At 47.3% G+C, this 15,276-nt stretch overlaps 1 protein-coding gene across 1 annotated transcript in view; it reads left to right on the top strand.

Annotated features, from left to right (window-relative positions):
* Positions 1–13,297, top strand: part of HHLA1 (HHLA1 neighbor of OC90) — a 33,411-nt gene extending 20,114 nt beyond the window's left edge. Inside the window, exons 11-16 of the mRNA XM_081817143.1 lie at positions 1,781–1,805; positions 1,926–1,994; positions 2,314–2,388; positions 7,459–7,615; positions 10,555–10,637; positions 11,913–13,297. Coding sequence (XP_081673269.1) covers positions 1,781–1,805; positions 1,926–1,994; positions 2,314–2,388; positions 7,459–7,615; positions 10,555–10,637; positions 11,913–11,956 — 453 coding nt within the window. The 3' untranslated portion in view covers positions 11,957–13,297. The remainder of the gene's footprint in view (positions 1–1,780; positions 1,806–1,925; positions 1,995–2,313; positions 2,389–7,458; positions 7,616–10,554; positions 10,638–11,912) is intronic.
* Positions 13,298–15,276: the final 1,979 nt, after the last annotated feature.

Here is a 15,276-nt window from a genome sequence, read left to right as displayed (position 1 = left end):
ACTCCAGCAACCCTCAGTTTGTTTCCTGAGATTAAGAATTCCTCATATCAGTGAGGTCATATGATACATGTCTTTCTCTGATTGACTTATTTCGCTCAGCATAACACCCTCCAGTTCCATCCACATCGTTGCAAATGGCAAAATCTCATTCCTTTTGATGGCTGCCTAATATTCCGTTGTATATACATACCACATCTTCTTTATCCATTCATCTGTCGATGGACATCTTGGCTCTTTCCACAGTTTGGCTATTGTGGACATTGCTGCTATAAACATCAGTGTGCACGTATCCCTTCGGATCCCTACATTTGTATCTTTGGGGTAAATACCCAGTAGTGCAATTGCTGGTTCATATGGTAGCTCTATTTTCAACTTTTTGAGGAACCTCCATACTGTTTTCCAGGCAGTTCTCTTGATCTCTCTGAGTCCTGGCTTTTTCATCTTCAAAAATAGGGCAGGTGATACCTACTCTCAGAGTGGCTGTGAGGATTGAATCAGGTGGCTTCGATAAGGTGTTCAGCTCAGCACCTAGCACCTGGGAAACACTCAGCCCATGGCAACGCCTACTAACCCATCCCACTGCGCCCACAGTGCAGCATGGTGGCCAGCTCCCAGAGACGCGCTTCGCAAGGGCAGTGGCAAACAGGACACTACCCGAGGAGAGCATGTGTCTGCTTTTGCCCTAGGTCCCTTTCCGCTCTAAGCATCTGTCATTATGCAGTCATTTAGTTAAACTGTAAATAGCAACCACAGACAAGTAAACTCTGTGTTTCGGTTGTGGTTAAAGCTGCTCAGTTTCTAGAACGACATAGAAACACACCCAGGTAGCAAGCATCAGCTGACACCTTCTGTGTACAGGAGGCTTAAGTCCTGTGCCCGAAGAGGAATCCAGAAAAGATGTCGATCCCCTCCCCCCTCCGAAGAAAATGGCAAGATTGCCCTGCAGAGGGATCCTGACCACAGTCGTCTTACATGTGTGATGCTGCCCAGCTCGGGTGTGAACGCAGTGGTCCGCTTGGAGCAGAAGCGGGGTCTAATGTGATGCTGCCACACACATGGCCCTAGCAGGGGAGCATAAGTAACAAGCAGCTGGCTTCCTCCTCCACCTCACCCCTCCACGTCATCCCCAAGAGTTCAGCCATCCAGCCATAGCAAACACCTACCTTGCACTTGTCTGGGGCTTTGCTTATGCTCTTTGCTCTGCCTGGAAGGCCCGTTCTCCTCGCTAACCGCTGTGTTTCTTGTGTCTCAGAGAAGATGTCATCTGTCCCTAGCCTCCATCCTTTGCTCACGTGCAGGTCAGCCTCACGTCTTTTCTCCCACTTCACCACACAAGTGAAACGACCTGTCACATCTCCCTCTCCCTCACCCCCTATAAGGAGGCTGCTTTGCTGGTTTTGCCAGGGGCCAGGAGCCTGACAGCAAAGGATCATGTCCTGAAGTGGTCCTTAAAACCAGGACTTTATGAACGTGATCAAAAGAATTGCTGAGATGAGCCCATGTTCTATCATGAAGATGACAATTTATAAGGGTGAGAATGGAGTGAGTGTGTGCACTGACTCAGATGAGTGAAAAGCATCATTTTCTTCACCCAGGAGCAGCCATGCTCACACCCTGCCCGCGACACGCCAAGCCTCTCCCATGCATTTCGTCATTTCATGCTAGTATAAGCCGGTTTCCAGCTGCATCTGACACAATGTATCACAGCTACCCCTGGGACTTGCCCATTTCCTACACTACCCTGGACGAGCCTCCACTGCAGGTTCTATCTCTTACTCAGTTCTGCATCCTCATCTCCCTGCCGGGTACCTGGCTTAATAACCACCAATGGTTGACTAGGGCAGGACTGGTGGCGTGGGGCTTCTTCTCCCCATCGGGCACCCCAAGAAAAAACCCAGGCTCACCCCTCCCTCACTTGATCCCAGGAACTTCCACCCATGGCACACAGACCCCGAGTCCAACCAAGGCACCGGTCCCGAAATATCCACAGACAGGTAAGACCATGCAGCTGGGAAGAGAAACCTGATACCACATTGATTTGGGGTTGGGGCTCGGTGGGGGACAGGGGTACCAGTAGGCTGACTAAGCTGGGCATTGTACTTCATTGGTTCAAGCAGGAAAAGAGGTAGGAGAACTAGTTTACAAGGCTTGCTGGGTTGTTAAATTTGCATAAAGCTCTCCCTCTTTCTTGGCTACAATTCCCTATAGATTTTTAGAACGCTTTATCCTTAAGATGCTCTTATTCCTTAGTCATGTGTATCACCCAAGACCGGTTCGTGCTGATTGTTGCATGGCCATTCTTGCCCCTTGCAGGTGACCTTCCTGCGGCATGGCCATTTACCCCTGCAGAAGAGCCAGCCCTGGTCCCAGGACCCCACCGAGTCTCAAGTACGTACCGGCAGCCTGCTAATCTGTTGCTCCTGTTTGTTTGGAATGAGGTTGTGTCATTCAATAAAAAGAGTTTTGTTTGATAAATATAGATTCAGACTGCTGGGATTAAATCCTACCTCTACCATTTACCGGGGAGGGGGTCTCTGGCACTTGGCTTTGGGAATTCAGCTCCCTCGACCGGGAAGCAAGAATAATAACAATTATTGTGGGCACTAAAACTGTCTTTATTCCCCACGGCCTTGTACTGAGTAAGATAACGTGTGTGGAAGTGATTTGGAACTACAGAGCTCCACATAACAATTCAATCAACTTTTATCGAGTGAACACCTATTGAGCAAGGCACTGCGCGCTTCGCAAACAGAGGCTGTTTCTTTTCATGAGCCTGATGTGAGCAAAGGCAGCAGAAGGAGGAACGGATGACTCCAAAATTCAACCCCCATTCGCTGGGTGCAGTTTACTTTTGTTGCATTTTATTATTTTTAAAGACTGTATTTATTTATTTGAAAGAGAAAGAGAGCACACATGCGCATGCGCAGGGGAGAGGGGTGGAGGGAGAGGGAGAAGCAGACTCCCCGCCGAGCAAGGAGCCCATTGCAGGGCTTGATCCCAGGACCCCGGGATCACGACCTGAGCCGGAGGCAGACGCTTAACCGACTGAGCCACCCAGGCGCCCCTACTTCTGTTGCATTTTAAAGGACGCCCTGCCTTCCCCATCCCTGACACTTAATTTCTATGGAATTCTAGAGGAAACCATGTCCTGGGTTTATGGCTGGGTTTTCGAGACTCCTCACAGAGGCTCAGCGCTTCAGTTTCTGGAGTTCATGCTACGTTTTTCTTCTTTTCTGTTCCAGAAGACAGAAATTGATGCAAAATGAGTCCTTCAAAGCTGGTTGAATCCTCAGGCCCCTCCCACTCCTGGATGCCTTTCTATGCTCATTTCCTGAATGTTCCTGGACTATCCAGGCGTATGTCAGCAGGGCATTATTAAATTCCTGGAGACTACACGGTCCCTTTTTTCATACACTGAAGATCTGCCTCAGCCCCACTCCCAACCTGCAGTGAATGGGCCTTTCAGACACAAAGCCATGATTATACTGCTGAAAGAAATTACAGCCATTTTTCCCCCAGAGGCTCTAAAGAAACACACTGCTGGTACAGGTACACATGGGGGCAGTTGTCAGACTGAGTTTTAGAAAACAAGTTGACTGTATAACCTTCTGTATCTATATCTACTTATATAGCTCTATCTATTATCTATTTCTCTCTCTCTCTCTTCTGTCCATCCATCCATCCATCCGATGAGAAGTATAAGTGTAAAATAAAGGGGTTTTGAGGACTTCTGGCAAATGATTCTTCCCATTCACAAAAAAAAAAAAAAAAAATCATGCCACAAAGTCCTTTGAGACTGATTCACTCACCCACTCAGTGAATATTTATTGAGCTCCTACTATTTCCCAGGCACTGTGCTAAGCCTATTTTTACTCTTTCTTTGCAATAATTCTGCAAGGTAATGTGATGTTATCTTCATTAAGCCATTTCAGTGAGCACTACATTTAAAAAGTAACTAAATTTTGAACCTACGTTTGTCTAATTCCAAAGCCTGTGCTCATTCTACCCTTCATGTTATCTCTCCCAAGATTCTCCATTTGTACAAAATAATTGCAATTTGAGGAAGAAATTGGTAAGGTTCTTAAGAGAAAAAGAGGTGAGGGCGCCTGGGTGGCTCAGTCGTTAGGCGTCTGCCTTCGGCTCAGGTCATGGTCCCAGGGTCCTGGGATCGAGTCCCGCATTGGGCTCCCTGCTCAGCGGGAAGCCTGCTTCTCCCTCTCCCACTCCCCCTGCTTGTGTTCCCTCTCTCGCTGTCTCTCTCTGTCAAATAAATAAATAAAATCTTTAAAAAAAGAGAGAGAGAAAAAAAGAGGTGAATGCTATGTGCAGCCAGAGAGGAAGAGATTAGCTCCATCTGGAGGGATTGTTCAAGAGGTTTTCATCAATTAAGAAAGTGGCATCTGAACAGGGTTGTCTCTAAATATGCATCTCAGGCAGAGGCACAGCTTATGCAAAGGCACTGAGGCAGGAAAGGATGGATGTTTCCCAGGGCCTGAGAAACTCCTTGTGGCAGGAATTCTGGTGCTACAGGAAAGACTGATGAGGAACAAGGGGGCATAGGCTGGCAAGGTGGGGTGGGGGGTGGATCCCCAGGGCCATGGAAGGAGTGTGGACCTTTTCTAAGACAAGTGGGAGTGACATGGCCAGATTTGTGGTGCAGAAAACTTTCTCTGGCTGCAGAGTGGAGACCAAAGAGGGGAAGATAGGAGTAGGAATACTGGCAAGGAGACTGTTGTACTAACCAGAGCCAGAGATGATGGGGGCTAGAACTAGGAGTTAGCTGTGTGAGACTTGACTCAATAGGGACACTTGAGTGGTGTTCAGGAATCAAGAAATGTGATGGTGGTGGAGTGATCACCAGGAGGTAACCAAACATCATGCCCAAGTTTGAACAACTGAGAAACAAAGTGCCATTTCCTGAGATGGAGAAGCATGGGAGAGGTTGGGAAGGGGAAGGGGGCATGGAAATCAAGCCTCAGGAATGTTAAGGATGTTCCGGTATAAAACATGCTAGTATGAGCTGCAGACTCAGGTCTTGCCAGAGTCACTGCCTACCGTATAACTGATCAAACTACAGAATCACTCAGACCCCCAGTATCCTCTTCTATAAAATAGATATCTACATTACATGATTTTATGAGAATTAAATGAAGTCATGTACGTAAAAAACTTAGAAAAGTACCTGATAAGTAGCAGGTGTGTAATAAATGTTAAAGTAAAAAGTCATAGCATATTTACAAAAATTGACAAATATTCTGGAGGGTTTACTATTCAAAATACATTTCCTTCCTACATTTTTTTACTAAACCTTTCTCTAACATTATGAGCCCTCTCTTCACTTTAATAAATTTATAACTGATAGATGAATGGACAAAGAAGATGTAGTATATATATACAATGAAATATTACTCAGTCATCGAAAAGAATGAGGTCTTGCCATTTGCAACGATGTGGACAGAGCTAGAGAGTATAATGCTGAGCAAAATAAATCAGTCCGAAAAAGACAAATACCATATGATTTCACTCATATGTGGAATTTAAGAAACAAAACAAACAAAGGGGGAAAAAAAGAGACAAACCAAAAAACATACTCCTAACTATAGAGAATAAGCTGTTGGTTGCCAGAAGGGAGGTGGGTGGGGGCACGGATGAAACAGGTGATGGAGATGAAGAGTGTATTTGTGTTGATGAGCACTGGGTGATGTACAGAAGTGCTGAATCCCTACATGGTACACCTGAAACTAATGTCACACTGTACGTTAACTACACTGGAATTAAAAATTTTAAAAATAATAATAACAAATATAAAAATAAATAAGTAAATCTAAAACTGCTAAATTATAATTTTCAAAAAGGTAAGAACATGACTCATAAAAATATGGAATGAACACATGCCAGAGATTCTATTCAACCATTAATTAATGAATTAGTTAAGATCGGCTCAATGGAGAGTTTGAGGAACAGGGATTTTTATAGTTAGTCCTAGGAATTTGGAAATGAATTTACTAACTGATATCCTACAGCAAAAAATTCTTTTTTTTTTCACTAGACAAAAACCAATTGCACCTTTACCAGACAAAATTCATTTACATTGCTTACGGACAAGAATTACTTGCATTGCTCTCAGACAAGAGTCATTTACACTGCTATCAGTTAACCTCTTCAGAATTGCAAAATCACCTACTCAATCAATCAATCAAAGATACACACCATTATATAACCAGAAAATCCCCCACAGTGTCGGCTAGACAATACCCAGAACTTATTTCCAGGTTTTAGATCATTTTTATTGGTAGTAACTAGTGATTCTTTGTTGGAAGATCATTATCAACATCCTAATATAATCTTCAAATCACTAGAAGTTGCGCTCTGTAAGAGGAAGCCTCTTTTCCTTTTTTTTAAAGATTTATTTATTTGAGAGAGAGAGAGAGCAGGAGGAGCGGTAGAGGGAGAAATCCCAAGCAGACTCCCCACTGAACGGGGGTGGGGGCTCAATCTGAGGACCCCGAGATCATGACCTAAGCTGAAATCAAGAGTCCGCCGCTTAACTGACTGAGATGCCCAGGCGCTCTGCCTCTTTTCCTCGTGTCTATGAGTTGTATCTCTTGTGTCCGTGAGTGCCCAGCATGTAGTGAATGCTCAATACATTTTGTTGAGGTGGGGCAGAGGGAGGCAGAGGGAGAGGGAAAGAGAGAATCCCAAGGAGGCTCCACACTGAGCAGGGCTTGATCCCAGACCCTGAGATCATGACCTGAATGGAAATCAAGTCAGATGTTCAACCAATGGAGCCACCCAGGTGTCCTGTTCAATACATTTTTAAATAAATCAGTAATAATAGCTATTATTTATTATTTGTTCCATAGCAGGAATTTTGCTTTGTATACATTGTCTCCTTTAATCCTCCCAGTGATCGTCAGGCAACACACACCCATCCACTTATACAGTCTGCACGCATGTACATACATATGTCTGCATACCCATGCAAAACGCACATATCCATGCATGCACACACTCACACATATGCATGCACACATATGTCCACACGCACACGCATGCACACACACACACACCCTCCATACCATCCAATTATTCTCCATTTCCCTATCAGCAAACCATCCCCTTGCATGATGATGAGTCCCCACATACTCTACCTCTTCCCCTGGAAATGCCTCCACCTGATCCACTTCTGTTTAATGTTTTAGATCCTTTTTTAATATTTGCTCTTGGTGAAACCATCTCTGATTTCCTCTGGGAACTGGACCCCACCTTTCTCCACCTGTCTCTCAGACTCTCACAGCAGCTTTCTTGGGCACTGATGAAACAACGCTGTCTACCTGTCAGTCTCAGAGCCACCTGAGATCAGGGGCAAGACTCTATTCACTAAGCACAGTACCTAATAGAGGGAAGATGCTTGCTAAATCCTTGCTGATGTCAGTGGTCTGGGATTGCATCTTCCAGGGTGTCCTCAGCTGATCCTCGAAGAGGGGGCCATCACCACCGCTCCCCTCACCCTGGCCATCCAGAAGATCAACCCTTGCCTGATGGAGCTGTGCCGCTTTTTCCAGCAATGCCTCTGCATGAGCCGGAAGAGAGAGGCCAGGACGGAGGCCATGAGGTAACCGGAACCAGGTGTCCCTTCCCACAGTCTGTATTTCGGGGCTGCCTCAAGGAATAGACTCTCCGGTGGGTCTTCTACTAGACCATCACCTCCTTGAGAGCCAGGATAGAACCTCATTCATCTCTGGGTCCCCAGAACCCAGTGCAGGGCCTGACATAGCAAGTGCGGCTGAGTCTAGTGGGGGTGAGCTGAGTTGGTGTGAACTGAGCCGAGCTGAGTCATACCTGTGGAGTGATCACACAGGACTTCTGGTGGTCCTGGAGCCCTCTTAGCCTCCGCCTGGTGAGATTTGCCAGAAGAGAATAATCAGAGGACATGTCCATCTAAATTCCAGCTTTTTCTAAATCCCTAGCAGTCATCTGCTGGCCAAATGAGAAGATTGTAAAACGAAATTTAGAAGGCAGACCCCACTTCATATTAGAAGTTCTAGGCTTGGACGTTTTCCTGCCCTCGAGCATAGACATTCTACCCTTTCTTCTGGGGTTTAGTCTTGGCTATAAACCCAGAACCAAACAAACATAGATGACCACTTCTGCTCCAGTGGGCGGGGGCCACTCTCCCAGATCTTTAATGTTCCTTTCCAAGTCCTCTCATGACCCTTCAGCTTCTCAAACCTCCAACATCCACTCTCTCTGAGCCCCCAGTCCAGGTTTGCAGCCTCTTTCCATTACATCCTTATCTTGTATCCCTCAATCAATGTGAATGTTTCCTCTACCCAGAGAGGGAAATGAGCAAGATCCATAGACCCGAGGTGTGAGCAAGAGATGTGGATGCATTTCCCCATCACCAAAGCTCATCCTAAAGAAGAGAAAACTTTTGCAACTATGTTTTCTTACAGGATCAGCCCACTATCAGGCCTTCCCCCAGCAGCTCTTCAAATCAACAATGAGTTGAGTCTCTCCTAGCCACTTGTTATGCACTTTGCTGAACCACGGGAATTAAGAGGTGAATCAGGCATAGACCCAGAAACTGAGGATTTCAAAGTTGGGTGGAAGAAATGGTCATAAACCCAAATTAAAATATGACTTGTAAGGGACAGAACCAAGTCATACCCAGAGGCAGGACCTATTCCTAGCATCCCTTTGGAGAAAAATCACATTTAAAAAGTCTATATTGCAAATACCGCAGAGAAGAGTTTTAAGTTAAAATTTAGAGAAATGAAGCATCTAGGAACCTGAGCTTATCCCTTCTTTTTCCCTGTATGTTCACTTAATAGTGCACTGTTCTATGATCTCATACTAAACATTGAGTACAGGCTAAGAATAACAGAGTGGGAGACTGGCTTTACTCAGTGTGTGTGTTAAATAACACAGCCCCTGTGATCAAAAAATCATTCTTGAGTGGGGAAGCTGGCCACGTAAAGAGAAATTACAAAACAGTATGACGAGCATTTTAGCAGATCCCAATATGCACCGTGGGGCCCCAGGGCAACTAATAGGGCTTGATGGAGGAATAGAAGCTTCCTGGGCAGGAAATGGGAGAGGCCACTCCAGGCAAAACGAATAGCAAGTGCAAACATGGACAGCGAGAGGCAGCCCGGAACATCATAGATCCACTGAGATAGGCAATGTGGCTGCAGAAAAGGCAGAGGTCCCTTTTCAGGAAGGCCTTGCTCCTTCAAGCATCTGGCGAGCGCTTGCAAACAGGTCTGGACTTTTCCCCTAGAGCTCCAGCAGCTCCTCCCAGCTGTGCGTTTCCTCCTTCATTCAGAACAGATTGAACCCATTCCCCAGGGTCGTTTGATATCCTGTCTGTTTTGGAAACTTTCTAAGCAGTTGGTTTGTGGTTGTTAGAAGAACATCTTGCCAAGCTTGCACACTTCAGGCTAGCTGAGGGGAGATTAGGGATTAGGTCGCAGAACTGGGCTCTCAAAGCTAGTAGGTAGCCTAGTGTACTGTATGGGGGATAGGGTGAAACCAAGCCGACTGGGTTTAAATTTAGGCTCTGGACTTACAAGCTCTGTAGGCTAGTCATGTAACGTCTCTGAGCCTCAGTTTGTTCTTCTGCAAAATGGGTATAGCCCTATTAGAATGGCAGTGCATTCTGGCGTGAAGTGGATTACCTGGGGAAATAGCTACACTCTCTCCTGAGAGCAGTGAGTCCTCAGGCAAATCAGTCCATCTCTGAGCCCTGGTTTCCTTAAAGTCACAGCATCCTGGAAATGGAGGGTGACGGAGCCTGGGGAATCTTTACAGCCAGCTTTACTCGAGCAGTTAGTTGCTCCCCGGGGTATGCTAGAATCACAGAGTGGTGGAGATGGGAGAGAAATGGGAAGATGTTTAGCCGGACCTCCTCATGTATCCGGCGAGGGAGGGACAGGGCGGTGAATCCCTGGAGTCCACAGGGAGCCCGTGGTACAGCCTGCACAGAAAGCTCTTCTTCCTAATAATGTGCTCGGTGCTCTCTCACTAAAGCCCTTCGAAGCCATCCCCGCAGCCCCAGCCAAGAGCAGGATATTATTTTGCAAGCATTTTCTGTCTTGTTAACTGTAAGAGCCCCGCGTTCTTAGCCTACCTCACGTGAAAAACAAATAATCGGACATCATCATTTGCCGAGCACCTGTTACAAGCCTGGCCCTGTTCGGGAACTTGGCGCATGTTAGCTCACTTAGTCCTGGTGATAACCTGTGAGGGTAGATTCTAGCATTGCCTTTCGACTGCCTATGAAAAATCTAAGGCCCAGAGAAGTGAGCGCTCAGCCTGAAGTCACACATCCTAGTGAGGAATGAGGCCAGGACTAAAAATATATCTTTCTCACTCCAAAGTCTAAGCCTCTCCCCGCTCAGCCTCATCCTCTGCCTCTCCTCCCACACCCTGTAAAGTTGGAGAGGGGGTCCTTGCTGTGAGTAGTTGGCCGTGATGACTTTTTCAATGATGGTTGTCTTCCATTAGCCACAAGGCATGATGATTGCTTTCCACTCTAATTGGAATCTTTAGGTACTGTCTTGAATACTATTCCTGGTTTCTGAAGAATGCAACATACCTCTGTCAGAGGGTGAAAAGGGTGCCCCACTCCCACAGTAAGTATACACTTGACCATGTTGTAACTTGACAATAAATGCCTTCTATGAAAGGTTTCTAGAACTCACTGATTGTCCTGCCGTCGTTGGGGGCCAGTAAGAGTAGGTGCTGCTCATGTAGTCCTCGTTAATTCTAGACAAAAAGAGTGGAGGGTATTTCTGATCACTCTTCACCTAACAGTTCAATGTTTGCAGTTGGGTATAGGAAAAAAGAAAAGCAGGAGTCAGCCCGACCAAGCCCTTTTGATCTTGGGCAAGTTTCTTATCCACCCTGACTCCCACATAAGCTAAAAATACAAATGAACAAAGAAAAATCAAATAGAAACACTTAAATTCCTGACCAAAGCAAAATGAGTACAAATAATCCAACAAAAAGCTTGTTCTTGTTTTTGTTTTTTTTTTTAAGGCTTTATTTTTAAGTCATCTCTATACCCAACGTGAGGCTCAACTCACAACCCGAATCATATGCTCGACCGACTGAGCCAGCCAGGTGCCCCCGAATAATGCAAGATAAAGAAGGCATCATGAGGTGCTAGCAGTAGGGAATATGGTACCCTCTTCTGGTCCTGATGCATCAAAGCCTCATTTACTAGCAGAGAGGCCAGACGTGAACTTTGTTTTCTCTCCCACTCCTGCAGACTAAAGTGGCCGATCTGGCCTAGCTAGTCCCCAAGCTAATGCTCTGGCCGTCTACCTGGACTATCCAGTCAAAGGACTCTGACCTTCTAAAAATCATGGAGCTACATGGAACTTACATTACTTTCATTCTGCAGCACAAAGCCCAAGCATTTGGAGGTGGAGGCGTGGGGGGCTCAGCAGTCAAAGACAGAAATCCCTTTGCCTGGTATGGGCAGAGGGAGCAGGGAATTTTACAAGCTACTTATGCTTAAATAGCTCTTCTTTTGTCCTTGGCACATTAAAATCTCCACGCAGACAACATATTACATCTCCTGAACAACATATTAATGAGGTTAGATTAGCTTTCTGCAAACTGGGGCGATCAGGTAGATAGAATTGGGTATCGGGAAACCATCACTGGGCAGTGAGTACAGAGCTGAAGGCTGTTCTCCTCTTGACTGGGTTGCTAACCAGGGGGGTTCTTGCCCACATCCTTCCTCCTCTCTGACATGGACTCCTGAGTCCCCTGTCCACTGCCCTGCCCTACCCTTGCCCTCCGGAGGAGCCTGGGCCATCGCTGATGCTGCCTGAGTTTATTCCCTGTAGCATTTCCTTCTTTCTCACTACCTTGAATTCCTTCTTCTTTTTTCCTTCCAGCCTTAAAACAAAAATGCCTCCAGAATATCTGCCAGTCAGTGTGAGGCCTTGAGAAAGCGATGGGATCTAAGGATACATTAGACGACATCTCTTCACCCTGGCCCCTGGCCCCAGTGGTCTGTCCTTGCAGATTTCACCAGGCTCTAGCCAGATCATCAATCAACCGAAAGAGGTTCTTTTTGGAAGTCACATTTCTTTCTTTCCTGTGAATCCTGGGAAGGTGGAAGACCAAGTGTTAGAGGCTGCATCGAAACCTAAATCCGTGTTCAAGGAACCCCCATGATGCTTGCAGCAATCCTGAGACTGGAGAGATGGGCTGAGGGGTGTCATACTAGCAGGAACAAACTAGTGCAGGCTCCGAGACTCTGACAGAGTACCCAAAGTGACTTAAACTTGGTATTTTAGGAAGACAGCAAGATAAATAAGGAAAAGTGAAACCATACTGTGGAGAGGTTCACATATGATTTCTCTATACCATTAACTCACACTCAGTTATGTACAACTAATCAGACTTGTGGATTATAGGATCCAGATAATCTCCCAAGCCCCCTAAGTAGGAGGTGATGGGAACCTTCCCTCAGAAGAAACAGAGAGTTTGTGGGTTTTTTGTTGTTGATGTCTTGTCTTGATTCCTCCTCTGTGGGTCCCACTGTATTTGGGGGTCTCCAAGAGCATTCTCGGGTTCAGTGATTCGCTAATCGGACTCATGGAGCTCTGAACAGCTGTTATACTCACATTTACTGCTTATTACAGCAAAAGGACAGAGATTAAGGTCAGCAAGGATAAAAGGGGCAGAGGGCAGGGCACCCCCTCTATCTGTCCTCTACAGTGAAGCTGCAGGGGCGGCACTGAATTCTTCCAGCAATGTCACGTGACAACACATATGGAGTATCGTCAACCAGGAAGGCTCGTCTGAGCCATGGAGGCCAGGGTTTTGACTGGGGACCAGCATGTAGGCGTGAAGTGCCCACATAGCTGATCTCAGTTACTCAGTCTCCAGGCTCTCCAGAGGTCAAGGCGACATGGCGTCCCAAGGCCCCCGCTATAAACCACACTGTTAGCTGAGACTCTAAGTCTGGCGTGGCCCAAAGCCCCAGGTGGACAGACACTTGTCAGGCAGGAGATTCCAAGGGTTCAGAGATTAGCCCCCGGGTGCTGTTCAAGGGTTAGACTTTTCTTTGGCAGATGCAGGGTTCAAACGCCCTAGACCTGCTGAGTCAACCCTTTCCTGCGCACCCCCAGGCGAAGGTGTCCCCATTATCGGTTCAGGTCCCTTTTAACTTTGTCCAAGTCTGGGGCTGCCCCAACACCCCTGTGAATGCCAACTCTCCCTGCAGAGCGTTCCTGAGCCGGTCTGCTCTTTCCATGGCCCTCGGTGGACCCCCTAGTTCCTCACTGCTGTGCCTGGAGCTCTGGCTCCACTTTCTCGCGTTAGTAGGCTGCCTGGCCATCAGTCTCCCACCTTTGTGATCTATGCCCCTTGGTGAGAAAACTCACTTCCATTTACAGTCCAAGTCGAACCGATTTCGCCCCAATGGAAGACACTTGAGGGCTCTTGCTCTCACGCCCTGTGAACAACAAGGCTCTTGGAAAGATAGACCTTGAGCTTTGGAGAGAGAAGCAGCCAGACACTTCCCTCTCTGATCACACACAGATATATTTTTAATCTCCAGAACATTCCAGAGACCCTCAAAGTTATGCAAAGGTCAAGCTCATGAATACCTGTTTTCATGATTCTTGGGGGCCTGCAGCGGGCCCTCTAGTTTGCCAAGCTGAGGAGGACACAGTAAATCCACTAGGACAAAGGAACCCATATCTGGCTAGGAATCAAGAAAACAGCACCATTCATCAGGTGTGGGTTAATCTAACTAGACCTTCTCTAATGGATAACATTGATATTAATGAAGGATCTTGGGTGGGAAAAGATCCCAGAGGTTCCCCAAAGAGTAATTTATCATCAGGGAAGGTGGGACAAATGACTTGGTCCCAATACCCTGGCTGTTCACTTGTGGGGAAAGCCTTGGGGATAACGGCTGAGCATGGCTAACTTTGAAAAGGTCACGTGTGGAGGACCTCTGAGGCCCATGCAGGGATCTGACCTTGCAGCAAAGACAAAGGCTCAGAGGACCACACAGGACCAATTTTCTAGGGCCACACCATCTGTCACACCAGCAGCAGCAGTAGGAGGAAAACAGGACCCAAGAGCAAACTGACCAGAGCCTGGAGTTCACGGTCTGCTGGAGGTCAAGGGGAGGTTTGACCCCTCCTGAGCTGAATTAAGTCCCGACTTGGGGAGTGCCTAGGGCAATGAGGAGGCCTCAGGGGGTATTGCCACTCCAGAGTTCTTGGTGATTTGTGCATATGTGGCCATCAGTGGTTCACTGACAAGGTAAAAAAAGATGGGGCAGTTACTGCATGCCTGCTGATGCAGGAGACTCTGCATTTACACCTGTAACATCACCAAACAGGACTCTCCCCAGAGGCAAAGACACAGGCGCTATTCCTGTCTGTCTCATTCATGCTCAAAATACAAGCAAAACTGGAAGGAGCGAGGGAATCAGGGAGGGAGGAGGGGGGAGGGAGGAAGGCAGGAATTTGGGCACCGAGCCATACAGCCTGTTGACCTAACAGTTTACAGATGAGGGGTCTTCCGTGCTGGTGGGTGAGGACCGGGGCGGCGTGGCCTCGCTCATCATCACCGCTCACGAGACACTGAGCAATAACTAATGATCTATAAACAAAAGCTTCAACGCACAGGGGCAATTAATTATTTGCAGAAGCCTGCTGGTGGATTCTGTAAAGGCTCAGCTCCCCCAGATTTAATCGTCGGATGAACCCCTGTGCTCCAGCAGGTGGGTGGTGGGTGAAGCACTTGGAGCGCTCGCAGCCGGCGAACCTTTCAGCCAGGGAGGAGCCCATCCCTGCGAGCGCGGACAAACGCCCCCACCTCGGCATCGGCTGTCCTGCTGAGGGTCGTGAGTATAGGATTAGCAGAGCAGCTAGGGGGTGCAGCTGCAGGGATGAGAGGACACAATCCCGTGAAAACACACATGGCACCTAATGGCGCTCAGTAGACGTTCGCTCTCCTTCTTAAGATCTGGAAAGGAAACCTGAAATTCTGGAGGATCTAGGATCACCAGCCCCTCCACGCACCGCACCCGGCTCACCTTGTTCGCACAGTCCCAGTGGGGTCATCCCCACGAAATGCACACGGGAGCCAAGCCCGAGCAGTGACAGGTCAGCGTCCCACTGCTGAGTGGGCAGGGCTGGCACCCGATCCTCACGTGTCTGATTATCAAGCCCCGTCTCACCTGACCCCACAGCTGGGGCAGGAAACCCCTAAAGGAAAGAGGCATCGAATTCC

This window comes from Leptonychotes weddellii, chromosome 4 (genome assembly GCF_054177405.1).
Source record: "Leptonychotes weddellii isolate Sample4059 chromosome 4, ASM5417740v2, whole genome shotgun sequence".
NCBI lineage: Eukaryota > Metazoa > Chordata > Mammalia > Carnivora > Phocidae > Leptonychotes > Leptonychotes weddellii.
This window is presented reverse-complemented; position numbering and strand designations above follow the sequence as displayed.